We start from the raw sequence: 14,004 nt of genomic DNA, 5'->3' as shown, positions 1-14,004 counted from the left end.
TGGGGAAAACTGGAAACCCTAGGACACAAACTAGGTACAGATTAACATTTCATACCACATATCAAGATAAGGTCAAAATGGGCATATGATGTTAACATAAAAGGTAACAGCATAAACAAATTAGAAGAGCAAGCTATAGTCTACCTGTCAGATCTATGGAAAAGGGGAGAATTCATGACCAAACAAGAAATAAAGAGCATTACAGAATGTAAAATAGATCATTTTGAATTATATTAAATTAAAAAGCTTTTGCACAAACAAACCAATGCAAACAGGATTAAAAGGAAAGCTGAGGGGCAGCTAGGTGGCACAGTGGACAGAAGACCAACCCTGGAGTCAGGAGGACCTGAGTTCAAATCCAGCCTCAGACATGTAATAACTACCTAGATATGTGACCTTGAAAAGTCACTTGACTTCATTGCCTTGCCTAAAAAAAAACCCCAAAACAAAAAAAAAAAGTACCAGCAATAAAAGCAAAGATCAAATAACAATATGGGGGGTGAATATGAAAAGGGGAATAGTCTAACAAATATATATTATATATATATATATATAGAGAGAGAGAGAGAGAGAGAGATTTATATATATATATCATCTTCAGAAAGTTAATGCTTTGTATGAGCCAAAACCAATAAAAAAATAGACTTTTTTAGCTATCTTGAAGGCTAGACAGAAAACATGGAATGGATAGGAATACTACCTGAAGAGGATAAGAAGAGAATTAATGTCTAGGACAAGACAGAACCACGCAATAACAGTAACATTTCAGTTCTATTTTCTGTGCTTTAGAGAGTGATTTTCAGATTAAGAAGTAAAGAAGAAACATGTAAACAGGAAATTGAAATTATTATCAGTAAAGAGATTATAAAAAGCATAAAAGTACCTCAAAGGCTTCAAGTCAGCAGGCCTATCCTAACTATATCCTGGAATGCAAAAAAGAATTTATGAGTTGGATGGTTGAGCCACTGTCAGAGGTCTCTGAGGAACTGTGGCAGATAGGAAATGCATCACTGGGCTGGAGATGAGCATGTACTGTCAAGATTTTCAAATAAAAGTAGACTAGTGAATTTGATAAATTTTAGAGCATATTTTTAGATAGATTTGTCCTCTATCAAATTGCTTCTTGGCCTAGGGAGGAGAAGGAAGGAAGGAGAAAAATCTGGGACTCAAAAATCTTATAAAAAAAATTAATGTTAAAATTTGCCTTCAGGAGGACCTGAATTCAAATCCAGCCTCAGACATTTAAGCTGTGTGGCCTAGGGCAAGCCACTTAACCCCATTGCCTTGTAAAAAAAAAATTTTTTTTAAATTTGCCTTTATGTGAAATTGGAAAAATTGGAGGCCATAGAGTTCAGTTCTCATTTTAGAGATGGCAAAACTGAGATTCAGAGACGTCAAGAGACTTGTTCAGGGTCCCACCGCTGATATGTAGATCAGACATAATTTGAATTTAGCATTTGCCCTTACTCCTTGAGAACAGAGAACATTTTTCATTTTTATCTTTGTATTCCCTGAAAATAGAGCAGTGGTTTGCACACTGACACTCAATAAACTGTTAATAAATTGTTGTAAAGAAATTGAATTGCCATCTTTGTATTTACCCACCATTCCCCTCCTTCCTCTAGCACCCAGCAGACAGTAGACAGTCAATAAATAAATACTTGTTCAGTAAATTAATTAACAAATAACTTCCATAACATTAAAAATGCCTTATATTTAGTGTTTTACTGCTTACAAAGCACTTTACATTTGTCAATTCAATTAAGCTTCTCAGGACCTTATGAGGTGTAAGGACTTCAGGTGTTGTTATAGTTCAGTCATTTAGTCTGACTCTTTGTGACCCCATAGACAACAGCATGTCCAATGGGTTTTCTTGGTAAAGATCCTGGAGCGTTTGCCAGGTCCTCCTCTGGTGGATTAAGTCAAACTGAAGTTAAGGCAGCTAGGTGACATGGTGGATACAGCGCTGAACTTGGGAGTCAGAAAGACCTGAGTTCAAATTTAACCTCAGACACCTGCTACTATGTGACCCTGGGTAAGTCACCTACTGCCCTTTAAGGGGCTGTTAGGTGGCACAACGGATAGAGCTCTCCAGCTGGGAAATAGAAAGACTCATCATCCTAAATTCAAATCCATCTCAGATTCTTACTGTGTGACCCTGAGCAATTTATTTAACCATTTGCCTCAGTTTCCTCATCTGTAAAATAAGCTGGAGAAGGGAATGGTAAATCACTGCTATCTGCCAAGAAAACCCTAGATGGGGTTCCAAGGGGACACTTATTTCTGCAAACCTCCTTGTGTCATGAAAATCATCTTTCCTTGGGTTGCCTCCCTTCACCACTCTTTTTCTTCCTGCCTTAATTTCACTATAAGCTTTCCTGCCATCTTTTTTTTTTTTTAGGTTTTTGCAAGGCAATGGGGTTAAGTGGCTTGCCTAAGACCACAGGGCTAGGTAATTATTAAGTGTCTGAGACCGTATTTGAACCCAGGTACTCCTGACTCCAGGGCTGGTGCTTTATCCACTACGCCACCTAGCAGGACCTAATTCCTGCCATCTTTTCCATTCCAACAGTATATTCTTCTCCTAGGAAGTCTTCCATGATTAAATCTCCAAATCACCTCAGTAAATCCCAATATGCACAGTTTTCTGGGTTATAGGTTATGACTAATATTAAAGATAGGGTGATGTCTGCATAGGAGTCAGAGTGACCTAGTGGCCTACAAGAAAAAGCCCTGAATCTGGGTGTCAGAAGCCTTGGGGATTAGTCCTTGATCTTCATTTAACTTGGTGTGCATTATGGTGGGCAATCTTCACCTCTATGGTCCCTAGTTTCCCCATTTGTAAATAAACAGTTGAGGCTAGATGACTTCTGAAGTCCTTTACATTTCTGATATTTTAAATTTATCCTGAGACCCTCTCACCATAAGCTGACAATTGAGAAATACTGTAACCCTTGAGTGAGTTATGACAATTCTTTAATTTTCCAGATCATTTAAAAAAGAATCTGATCAAAAAATTAGAGGCATTTCAAATTTACTGTCTAGTGTCAGGATATAACCTCATTACAAAATATTACACATGAGCTGCAAGAGGAATACATTAATGGGAACAGTGATCAATTAATAAGAACAATAATAATAGCTAATTTATAATATATAAAATAACATTTATGTAGGTCACTTTAAATTTTGCAAAGCACTTCACAAGATCTCATTTAATCCTCACAACAATTCTATGAACTAAATACTAAAATTATTATCTCCATTTTATAGAGGTAGCTCGGAGGTTCAGTGGATTAAAAACACTTGACCTAGAGTCAAGAAAATCTGAGTTAAAATTCAGTCTTAGACATTTATTAGCTGTCTGACCCTGGGCAAGTTACTTGACCTCTATTTGCCTGCGTTTCCTCATCTGTAAAAGGGGGGATAAGAATAGTACTGACTTTCCAGGCTTGTTGTAAGGATCAAATGAAATAAAAATTGTATAATGCCTGGCAGAGGGTAAGCATTATAGAAATGTTAACTAATATTATGTGCAAAAGGAAGATAATAATAGCACTCAACTCCTAGGGTTATTGTGAGGGTAAAATGAGGTATTACATAAGGTGATTTGTAAAATATAAAGCACTTAATAAATGCTACCTATTATTATTATTATTATTCACTTTTTAGTTGTTATTTTAATTGTGTCTGACTCTTTGAGACCCCAGTTGACAGCTTCTCCAGCTCATTTTATAAATGAGAAATTGAATTGCCAACCAGGGTTAAGTGACTTAGCTAGGGTCACTCAGCTAGGCTAGATTTGACCTCAGAAAGATGAGTCTTCCTGACCAGGCCCTTAGCTTTAGCCCTTGCATTATCCAGCCACCCTAATAGGTCCAATAAAGGTAAATAACTTGCTCAGCTACCACTGATTATCAGTCAAGTGTCTTATATTTCAATGCTAACACAAACATAACTTCTCATTTTATTTAAAAGAATCAAACTGGGTTGTTTAAGGTCTTTTAGACATCAGTCCTAATTTGGGGGTTACTCTCTTTACAACTGGTCTCTTCCTAGACTTCTTTTATATATTATTATATTTACATATTTAATATTTATATATATATACATATAATTTTACATATTATATTTTAGTGAATATTGTGAATCTTTGTCTCTTGTTTCAACGCTGAATTATAAAGGTACCCGAGCCAGGCAATAGTGTGCTTTAACTCTAAGACCCCAGGTATCAAGCCTGTTAATGTTCAGAAAATATTTGATGATTGTGATTTTTCTAATCAGCTGCTAAGTGCCAATCTCTCAACATCTTGTAGATCTTCCCCCTCTCCACCACCCTACAGCCCACACATACCTTTTCCAGTTTTCCTGATCTTGTTGCAATGTTTCTGCCACCAATTGGACAAGTGTCTTAGTTTTCAAAATGGTCTTCCTGCTTCCATTTTCCCCCTTCTCCAATCATTACCCTTCTTGCAAAAATCACTCTGAATTAAATCACTCCTCTAAATCAAAAGACATTGCCTTTTCCTTCCCTGACAAATAAAGTATGAATTCTTATGTTGAAATTCAAAATCCTGCCAAACTATCTCCAGCCCACATTTCTTTCACATGCATATCCTCCAAACTAGCCAATAGCATTTACCCAGGACTCCTTTTTACGCTTCTCTTTTTGTTGCCAAGTACAGGTATTTGTGTGGAGACTTATCCCTCCCACTATATTTTATTGGAGGCCGAGGGGATGAAGGGCAGAATCTGTCTCAGATTATTACATTGTTGCATCCTCATTATCTAGCCCCATGCCTCTAATTTAATAGACATTTATTAACTGTTTAAGTGGAAGGAAGGGATTTCAGGTGTGTGAGAAGGGCTGCAGGGTATGGTAGGACCTTGATTTCAGAATCAGACTGGAATTTCTGCTCTGATGCCTACTCATCTGGTAACCTCTAGAGAGCACATTAGCCTCTCCTTGCTACCTCTGCAGAAAGGAAACACTAGCTCTCATACAATTCACCACAGGTTTGTTTAGAGCATTAGATGATACTCTATTTAGAAATTCTGTGTAACCGTAAACATTCCATATGTTAACCATTATGATGACAGTAGGAGTGTCTGCATTTTGCAATATGCTTGCCTCACATTCAGAACCCACCTAATGAGCACAATTCTTCCCCCTCCATCTCCTAGATCAAAAATATTTTTAGGTTGCTTGTTAGCACCTGTAATTCTTTCATTCAGTTCATTTCTTTGAAACTGGAAAGCTTTTCATCTTCAAAGAATCTCCTATTAAAATTCAGAATGAGGCCTTTTTCTTTTGTACAGGCCTGTCATTTCATTTCTTTCTGGAAAGCTTCTCCAAGGTTACAGAACTGACAACTGACCATTAAGCCATGGTTAGGGTTGGAAACCAGAGGGGAGTTAGAACACCAAAGTTCAAGGTAGTTGTCTGACTCTTTGTGACCCCAGGGACCTGGCAAAGATACCGAAGTAGTTTGTCATTTCCTTCTTCAGTAGATTAAGGTAAACAGAGTTAAGTGACTTGACCAGGGTCACACAGCTAGGAGGAGACCAGACTGAAGCCAGGTCTTCCTGACACTGGAACTGGTCCACCTAGCTGTCCCCCACTTCCCCCTCCCCAAGGACTAACTGCACAAAGTCCTGACCCTGTCTATTGCCCTGGTCTTCCAGTCTCACTACCTACCTATACGATTTGGAGAAAATGAGTTTATTCCTCCGACACCCAGTTTACTTCTGCAGTAGGAATAATAAGGATTCTGAACTCAGAGGATCTGGATTCAGATTCTCAATTTCTCCATCCATAAAGTGAAGGGGCTGGACTAGATTATCTCCAAAGTTTCATCTTAATGAAAATGAATTCTTTAGACAAAGAACCTACAGTAAGTGGAATAGCTAGGGAGGGGGAAAACCACTTCTTCCAAAAACGTTTGGTGACTATCCTGGGTTTTCCTTAAACATGAGACAGGCAGACAGACAGAGGACACAGTGTGTGTGTGTGTGTGTGTGTGTGTGTGTGTGTGTGTGTGTGTGTGTGTGTGTGTGTGTGTGTATGTGTGTGTGTGTGTGTGTGTGTGTGTGTGTGAGATATTACAGTTGTGGATAATCAAGCCTGTGATTCCCTCTAGTGGACTGGAGATGAACTTTTTTCCATTCATTTACTATTTGTGGAGCAGTTACTATGCATATTATATCATTTTCTTTGAGATCCTAGTTTCATTTTTTTTAAAAGATTTTATTTATTTTGAGTTTTACAATTTTCCCCCCAATCTTACTTCTCTCCCCCCACCCCCCACAGAAGACAATTTGTCAGTCTTTACATTGTTTCCATGGTGCACATTGGAGATCCTAGTTTCATTTTTAAAAAGCAGTACATCATATAATACCCATATCATCAGATTGCTTGCCATCTTTGGGATAGTTATGGGGAGGGAAGGAAGAGAGGAAAAGTTGGAACTCAGAATCTTAAATAAAATGGATGTTAAAAACTATCTTTACATGTAATTTAAAAAAAATACTGTTTATATAAAAAAAGAAAAGTAGTACATTTCAGGAGTAAAAACAGAGAAAGCATTCCATTTTGTGGGATCTGGTGAATGGGTCCTATTTCCTTATCTGTAAAATTCTAATGAGGATCATACATCACGGAGCTTAGACTTCATCTAGACCTACTCCTTTTATGATACAGATAAAGAAACTGAGACTTAGAGAATCACCTAGAGCTGATTTGAAACAGTTTCATCACATTTTGAATTGTTAAGAAAAAGTCATATAATTTTTTTAATTTTAAGTAATTTTGTTATTGTTGGAAGAAATAAAGGAACAGAACACAGTTTGTCCAACAAATCATGTCTGGTATTTTATTATATCAACTGATCATTGCCAAATATTGAGCATTGAGTATCCAGAAGTATGTGTATCATAATAGTGAGTACTAGGAAGGGATATACTAACTAAAAGGTGAAAAATTGACCCCTGACTTTAGTCAGCTTTACATTTTAAATGGATGGGTGTAACCCGACATTGAACAATTTTAAGCAATTATCTTTATATTGAAAAGCATAAGCAAGCAATTCAGCTCTTAGTCACATGAATCCCATCCTTGTCTGGAATTTAAAATATTCAGGAGATTTGAGAAGAAAAAATCCATGCTGTTTCAAACATGTGTTACACAAGAAAAAAGACAATAGTCACTACTTCGGTGGGTTAAGGAACTGCATGCATAAACAAAGAGGATGAAAATTTTCAAATCTAGGGGGATGCCACGATCAAACCTTGCCTGGGATATACAAATGACTTGGCCCTGTTTGGACCAGGTCTTTCAGCCATCTATGTACATACCTTGAAAAAAGAAGGAAGACTGATGGTTGAGGTTTGTGTTTCTTGCACAAAAGAAGAAACAAGATGAGACATTTTCCAAGGAGTCATTTGCCTGATGGTCTATGAACTGTAGGGTCATAGAAATCTTAGTGCCATCTAGTCCAACCCCATGATTTTATAAATGGGGAGACTGAGAACTAACAAGGGTAAGTGAATTGCCCATGGTCACACAGAGAATAAAGACCAGATGCAACAGTATTTGCAGGGCATTTTGTTTTGTTTTGTTTTTTATTATTTTGGTTTGGGTTTTTTGGTGACTTTCCAGAAAAAATGAACTGTTGAACAAAATTGAATTGGCCTAAACTTCATAGTCTGGGGTCCTGGGATTTCTCTGGTTTGTTCTTACTCTGAAGAAACTATCACATCCTAGTTCCAAGGGACATTGCTTTGTTTAAGTTTTGTTTTTTTTCCTAGAGGAGGAAAGTCAAATCAGAAAATAAAACGAATGACCTAAGAAAGCTTTCCCCAAGTAGAGGTGGTAGCAACAAAAGATGTATATATTTTTATTTCATTTTTAGGCATGTTAAAGGTTTAACATATTGTTCAGAATACTGAAAAAATGTGTACATAAAAGAAAATAAGTAAAATTTATTTTCTAATAGAATATTTGCATAGGTATATTTACTTATATACACATATATGTTTATATTTACATATAACTATATAATTATAACATCTCTATATACATTTTGCATTATTTATAAGGAGTTTATATTATTTGGGAATGTATATTCTATATATGAGTATATTTACATAAATATAAATTACTATATACTTCTTGTATATAAGCAAGTGAAAAGAAAGCATACGCAAATAATTTCTAAATGAAAAAAGCATGAAGACTGGGAAGATCAAGAAAGGTTTAAGGTAAAGGAATACAGAACTGGAATTAAGGGAGGCTAGAGATGAGAAGGATTTACATTCAAAAAGAAAAGGGACCACATCTGCAAAGGCATGGAGATAAGAGGCATGAAGTGGAATATAGAATGGCGTGTATGTAGGACATCTGATAGATTCACTAGATAACAGAAACTTATAAAAGGGAATAATTTAAGGTTGGAAATTATAGTACTATTTTTATTATATTATGCTGTCTTTTATAAGCACCTCAGTTTCTATCATCTGTACAATAAGATGTCCAGATGATTCAATTTCATTCTAACTTAAGAGTCTATGTCTATAAGAATATGATGTTGGGACCATTCGCCCTTGATTTCCTTGTGCACACCTGTCCCCATTAGGATGATGATTCAATTTACACAGTTGGTAGTGGGGTCTGTAAGCACCCAGAGAATAAAGCCAGTAGAAAGACAAAGCATACATTTTAAGCCACTCTGGTTACTTAGGAGACACACACATGGAGCATGCGTGGGGATGGAGCAGAATATCACATGTACCCAGGTCCCTTGTTAAAGGATTTGCATGACCAAAGACTCCTGGCTGATCCTTTGTCCTACGGATGGCGTGGCATCAAAGATGACTGCCAGCAGAGCTAGGAGGAACAGTTCATTCTACTGGGTTTAAGGAGCTAGGAGAATCAGCTTCCCTTCTCCCTCAGGGCAGCCTCTTTGTTAAAACTGAGCCAATACAGTTCTTCCTTGAATTAATAAGAGATTGGAGGAGGGGGGTTTCTTTTCTAGCAGCAGCTATGGCTGCTGAATATCGCAACAAGAATGTGCACTTGCCTAGGGGAGCTGACACTAGAACCCGAGGAACTCTGGGTAGAGGCTGTTCATCTGCTAAATGACCCTCCAACATCTCATGTTGCCATGGCAATAAAAATGGTGAGAATGATTGGGGGTGGAGGTTTTATACACAAAACGAAGAAAATTGTCAGGCAGGAAAAAGGGTTGAGAACAACTAGTGAATTCAAATCAGTCCACTCTGGTGGATAATAATAAAGTTTTATATTTGTATAGTAATTTATTTTTTCCAGGTGTTTTCACATCTAACTGTTATTGCCTTTGAGTCTCATGATAGGGACGAGAAGAAGGGGGAGAGAGGGAGGAAGGAACAAAGGAAAGAAGGGATGGAAAGAGAAGGAAGGCAGGAACAAAGGAAGAAAAGAAAATGGAAGGGAGGTAAAAAGGAAAAAATAGAAGGAAGGATTTTCTTTCTCTTTTATGAAGCTAAATATCTTGATAGCTAGTTAGCATCAATTAGAATTTGAAACTAGAACTCCTCCCTTTATTTCTTGAGTCCAGAAAACAACCATAGAATTAGAAGAGAGGTCTCTAAGTGTTCCCACCTCCCAAAGTGATACAGGAATCCATCCTTACCGAGTAGCCATCCAGTCCCTCTACTTGAAAAAATCCAGGATCCTGCTCACCCATCCTCATCTTGTCACCATCTATTTTTCCATTACTGACAAGATTTCTCTCTTTTCAGTTTCTTGTTATGTTGGAACATGGGGGAGTCATATGGAAATCAAAAAAGTGGCTGAAGAAAAGGTCACTTTGCCTTGTCATCATCAGCTGGGGCTCCCAGAAAGAGACACCCTGGATATTGAGTGGCTGCTAACAGAACCTGATGGAAATCAAAAAGTGGTAAGCTTTTTAAAGTTGATATTATCAACAGGAGCCACCATTTGCCTGAATTCTTTTCCTTTTCTTTCTTTTTCCTCCATCATGGTGCCAAAGACTTTAGTGGCACTTATTGATACTTGGCATGGGACAGGGTGATTAATACAGCCATTGTTCTTGTCCCTTAGGAATTTACAAGATTAGACAGACTAATGATGTAGATGGGTACAAGAATACTATGTATAAAACAGCTACAGAAGTAGACAAAAAAATCAATAATATGTTTATGTCAACATCTGGAATTTTGTATTGGGAGCAGCTATGTTGCACATTAGATAGGCTTGGAGTCAGAAAGACCTTAGTTTGAATCCTGCTTCAGACATTTACCATTTGACCAAGAGCAAGCCACTTAAATTCTCTCAGGCTCTGTTTCCTCATCTATAAAAATGGAGATAATAAAGACTCCTGGAGCCTTACAGGATGTTGTGAGATCAATGAGATAATATGCAAAAATACTTTGCAAATTTTAAAGTGTTTTATGCATTTTAGCTATTATTATTTGGGATATTAAGGACTATGTTGACCCATCAATTTTGTTTGGGGATGTAAAAAAAAATAGTTTGCAGAATCTCAGAGCTGAAAGATCTGAAAGATCCTCTAGTTCAACCTGTATCTGACCAAGATTCCTCTCATGACAATCTCCAACATGTGGTCAATCCGCTGTCTATTAAATACTTCTACTGATGAGGAACCTGTTACCTTGTGAGACAGCTCATTCCATTTTTTGGATAGTCCTGATTCTTAAAATATCTTTCCTTCCAATGATTGTCTGCCTTTCTGCAATTTCCATTCATTGTTCTGATCTGCCTTCTGGTGTCAAACAGAACAAGCCTAATCCCTCATTCTTGTGACAGCCCTTCAGATAATCTAAAATTACTGCCTTGTCTCCCACCCCCAAGCCTTCTCTTCCCAGCCTAAATGTCTTCCCTTCCTCAATGAGTCACATCTCTCTCAGGAGTCTTGGCAACTGCTTTTTTTCTAGGTTTTTATACCAGAAACCAAAGAGGCTATTCACAAAGGAGAAAATGAGAAGCTTTAAACTAAAAGAAATATCCATATCAGTTATGTGTATCTTGGTCTTACAAAATGGAATTTAAATTTCCTGAATACCATCAGTTTATGACCCTGAGTCTATCCTTTCATCACTGGAACCCTGCCTCCCATAATGTGTCACTTTCTGGAACCTCTCCTTCCCCTAAACAGTAAGCTTAACCATGAAGCATTTTTTAAATTAGATTTTCTTTTTCAATCAGCAAAAATCCAGCTTCTATCCTTTTCACCATCTCCATCTCCTCTCTCCCCACATTGAGAACTAAAAAAAAACAAAATCAAAAACAAAATCTTTTGTTGTAAAGATGCAGTCAAATGCAAAGATGCAAAACAAATATCTACTCTGACTATATAATATACATGTATTTGCACATATGAATATGTGTGCATCTATATGAGTATAGATGTATTGTATGCAACACTGTAAATATGTAAAATAGAGGTTGCCATGTCCGATGACTTATGTCTGTTGTTACATAGTATATACATGCATGCATGCATACACACATATATTTCTGTTCTGTGTCCTTTAAGTCATTTGTCCAAATTTCCTGGCCAATGCGGAGATGTCTGTCAGTTTTGCACAAAGCAGATTGGAAGCCTCTTTACCTTTTACAAAAATCCAACTGGATAAAATCAATGTTTGGTGTTTTCCAAACCCTTAGCAAAGCAAAAAATCATTTGGAGTGTAGGGACAAGGGACTATCTAGAGCCTAGGAAATAATTTATGCTCTAAAAGTAACTACTCAGCATTAACCAATAAGCCAATAAGAATCAATTTAAGCCAAACTGGACCTCCAGTATCTGCATTTAAGAGAACAGAAACATTAGCAGCTCAATTTACAAAGAAAGCCAAGGATAGTGCTGTGGCTGAGGTCTAGGCTGAGGCTCAGAATAGACCTATTTGAAATCCAGGCTTCAAGAGGGAGGTAACCCAACTGAATTTCACAGTGACTCTTTTTCCCTTTCTGAGGCCTAATATCTATCAGAAGACAGATATGGTTTTCTCCATTTTTTAGAGAAAGAAACTGGAACATTTCACACACTCTGGGAGAGGAAGACCAAAGGATTTTGATTCTCTGGACAATTCCCACTCCTCTATTCACTCTTTTCAAATAAGTTTTCCATTATTGTCACCTGAAAGACATTTGATTCTATCTGTATTAATGCAGATTTCTACTGTTTACAAAGAAGCAACAACCAGAAAGTTAATCTGTTCCATCTATTCTTAGGCTCTTGTCCTACTGTCTCACAAAAAAAAAAAAAAAGACTAAAAAAATTTTTTTTTATTGGCACAGTGGTTAGAGTGCTGGGTATGGAGTCAAAGAAGACTTTTCTTCCTGATTTCAAATATGGCCTCAAATACATACTAGCTGTGTGACACTGGGCGAGTCATTTAACATCTGTTTGCCTTAATCCACTGAAGAAGAAAATAGTAAACAACTCCAGTATCCTTGCCAAGAAGAGTTAGACTGACCAACATTAAAAGGGACTTCACAGGAGGAATAAAACAACAGCTGCTAACTATGAGTCTTTAAAATTATTATATAATTATAATTAATATTTTTAAAAAATCATTTACAAAATGTCCTTTACAATGGGTTGGATATTTGTTCATTTTTCTCCCAAACTAGAATGGTTAGTATCATTTTCCTATTTCCTAGAATTGAAGTTTTTTTCTGACAGTTTCAGTATCTTCCCAATATCTAGAATGATCTGGCATTCAAGGTCCTCCACAATTCACTATAGCCTACCTTTCTAAACTTTTTTCACACGTATTCTATGTCCCAATCAAACTAGACTATGTTTTGTTCACTACTCTCAACCTACCTTTCCTCCCTCTATTACTTTGCTCCTACTAACCACCAAGGCTAGTATAGATTCCCACTATTGCCAGTTGCATCTCTAAAAGTAAATGTAGGGCACTTTGTGAAAGTCAGGTCAAGTCAGGTCAAAGAAGTATTTATTAAAGCTCTTACTAAATTAGGGCAGGTAGGTAGAGCAGTGGATAGACCACTGGCCTTGGATTCAGGAGGACTGAGGTTCAAATCCAGCCTCAGACACTTGCCACTTACTAGTTGTGTGACCTTGGGCAAGTCACTTAACCCTGATTACCTCACATTCAGGACCATCTCCAGTTGTCCTGATCCATATCTGGCCTCTGGACCCAGATGATTCTGGCCGAGAAAGTGAAACTGGTGACTTAGCATAGCACCCCCCACTCAAATCCAGTTCATGGACTTCTCTTGCCAATATCTTCCTGATGTGATGGCCTTTGGAAATGAAAGACATGGGGCGGCTAGGTGGCGCAGTGGATAGAGCACCGGCCCTGGAGTCAGGAGTACCTGAGTTCAAATCCCACCTCAGACACTTATTACCTAGCTGTGTGGCCTTGGGCAAGCCACTTAACCCCATTGCCTTGTGAAAAATCTGAAGGACAATAGGGCAGCTAGGTGCACTGAGTTCAAATATGGACTCAGACACTTAATAATTGCCTAGCTGTGTGACCTGGTCAAGTCACTTAACCCCAATACCTTAAATAAATAAAAACTGAAAAAAAGAAAATGAAGGACAAACAATAGGATTACAAATACAAGCAAAAGACAATCCTAAAGAACTTAGAATTCTAATGACAGAAATCTATTTATAAAAGGAAGCTGAAAATTGGAGGTGGGGGAGCAGGGAAATGGGTGGAGAAAGTCCAGCAAATAAAGAATGGATCCTGGAGAAGAATGCCTATATAAAGCCTATCTAAAATAAAGGTAAATTTATGATTGTTCAAGACCAAACTCAGAGGCCACCTCCTCTAAGAAGACTAAGAAGTCTATCTCACCCATAACTTAGTTGAAATTGTGCCTTCATCAATAGGCTTCCCATGATGCTTTTGATCTCATCCCCTTGTCTTTTATGTTTCCTGTGGTTTAGCAGTTGCCACAGGTTATTTAATCCCAACCTCTTTATTTTTTAATCTCATTTTGCT

At 37.4% G+C, this 14,004-nt stretch overlaps 1 protein-coding gene across 1 annotated transcript in view; it reads left to right on the top strand.

Annotated features, from left to right (window-relative positions):
* Window positions 1-14,004, top strand: part of CLMP (CXADR like cell adhesion molecule) — a 122,819-nt gene that overhangs the window by 76,835 nt on the left and 31,980 nt on the right. Inside the window, exon 2 of the mRNA XM_074215313.1 lies at window positions 9,781-9,938. Within this exon, the coding sequence (XP_074071414.1) occupies window positions 9,781-9,938 (158 nt within the window). The remainder of the gene's footprint in view (window positions 1-9,780; window positions 9,939-14,004) is intronic.

Source organism: Macrotis lagotis, chromosome 1 (genome assembly GCF_037893015.1).
Source record: "Macrotis lagotis isolate mMagLag1 chromosome 1, bilby.v1.9.chrom.fasta, whole genome shotgun sequence".
NCBI lineage: Eukaryota > Metazoa > Chordata > Mammalia > Peramelemorphia > Peramelidae > Macrotis > Macrotis lagotis.
This window is presented reverse-complemented; position numbering and strand designations above follow the sequence as displayed.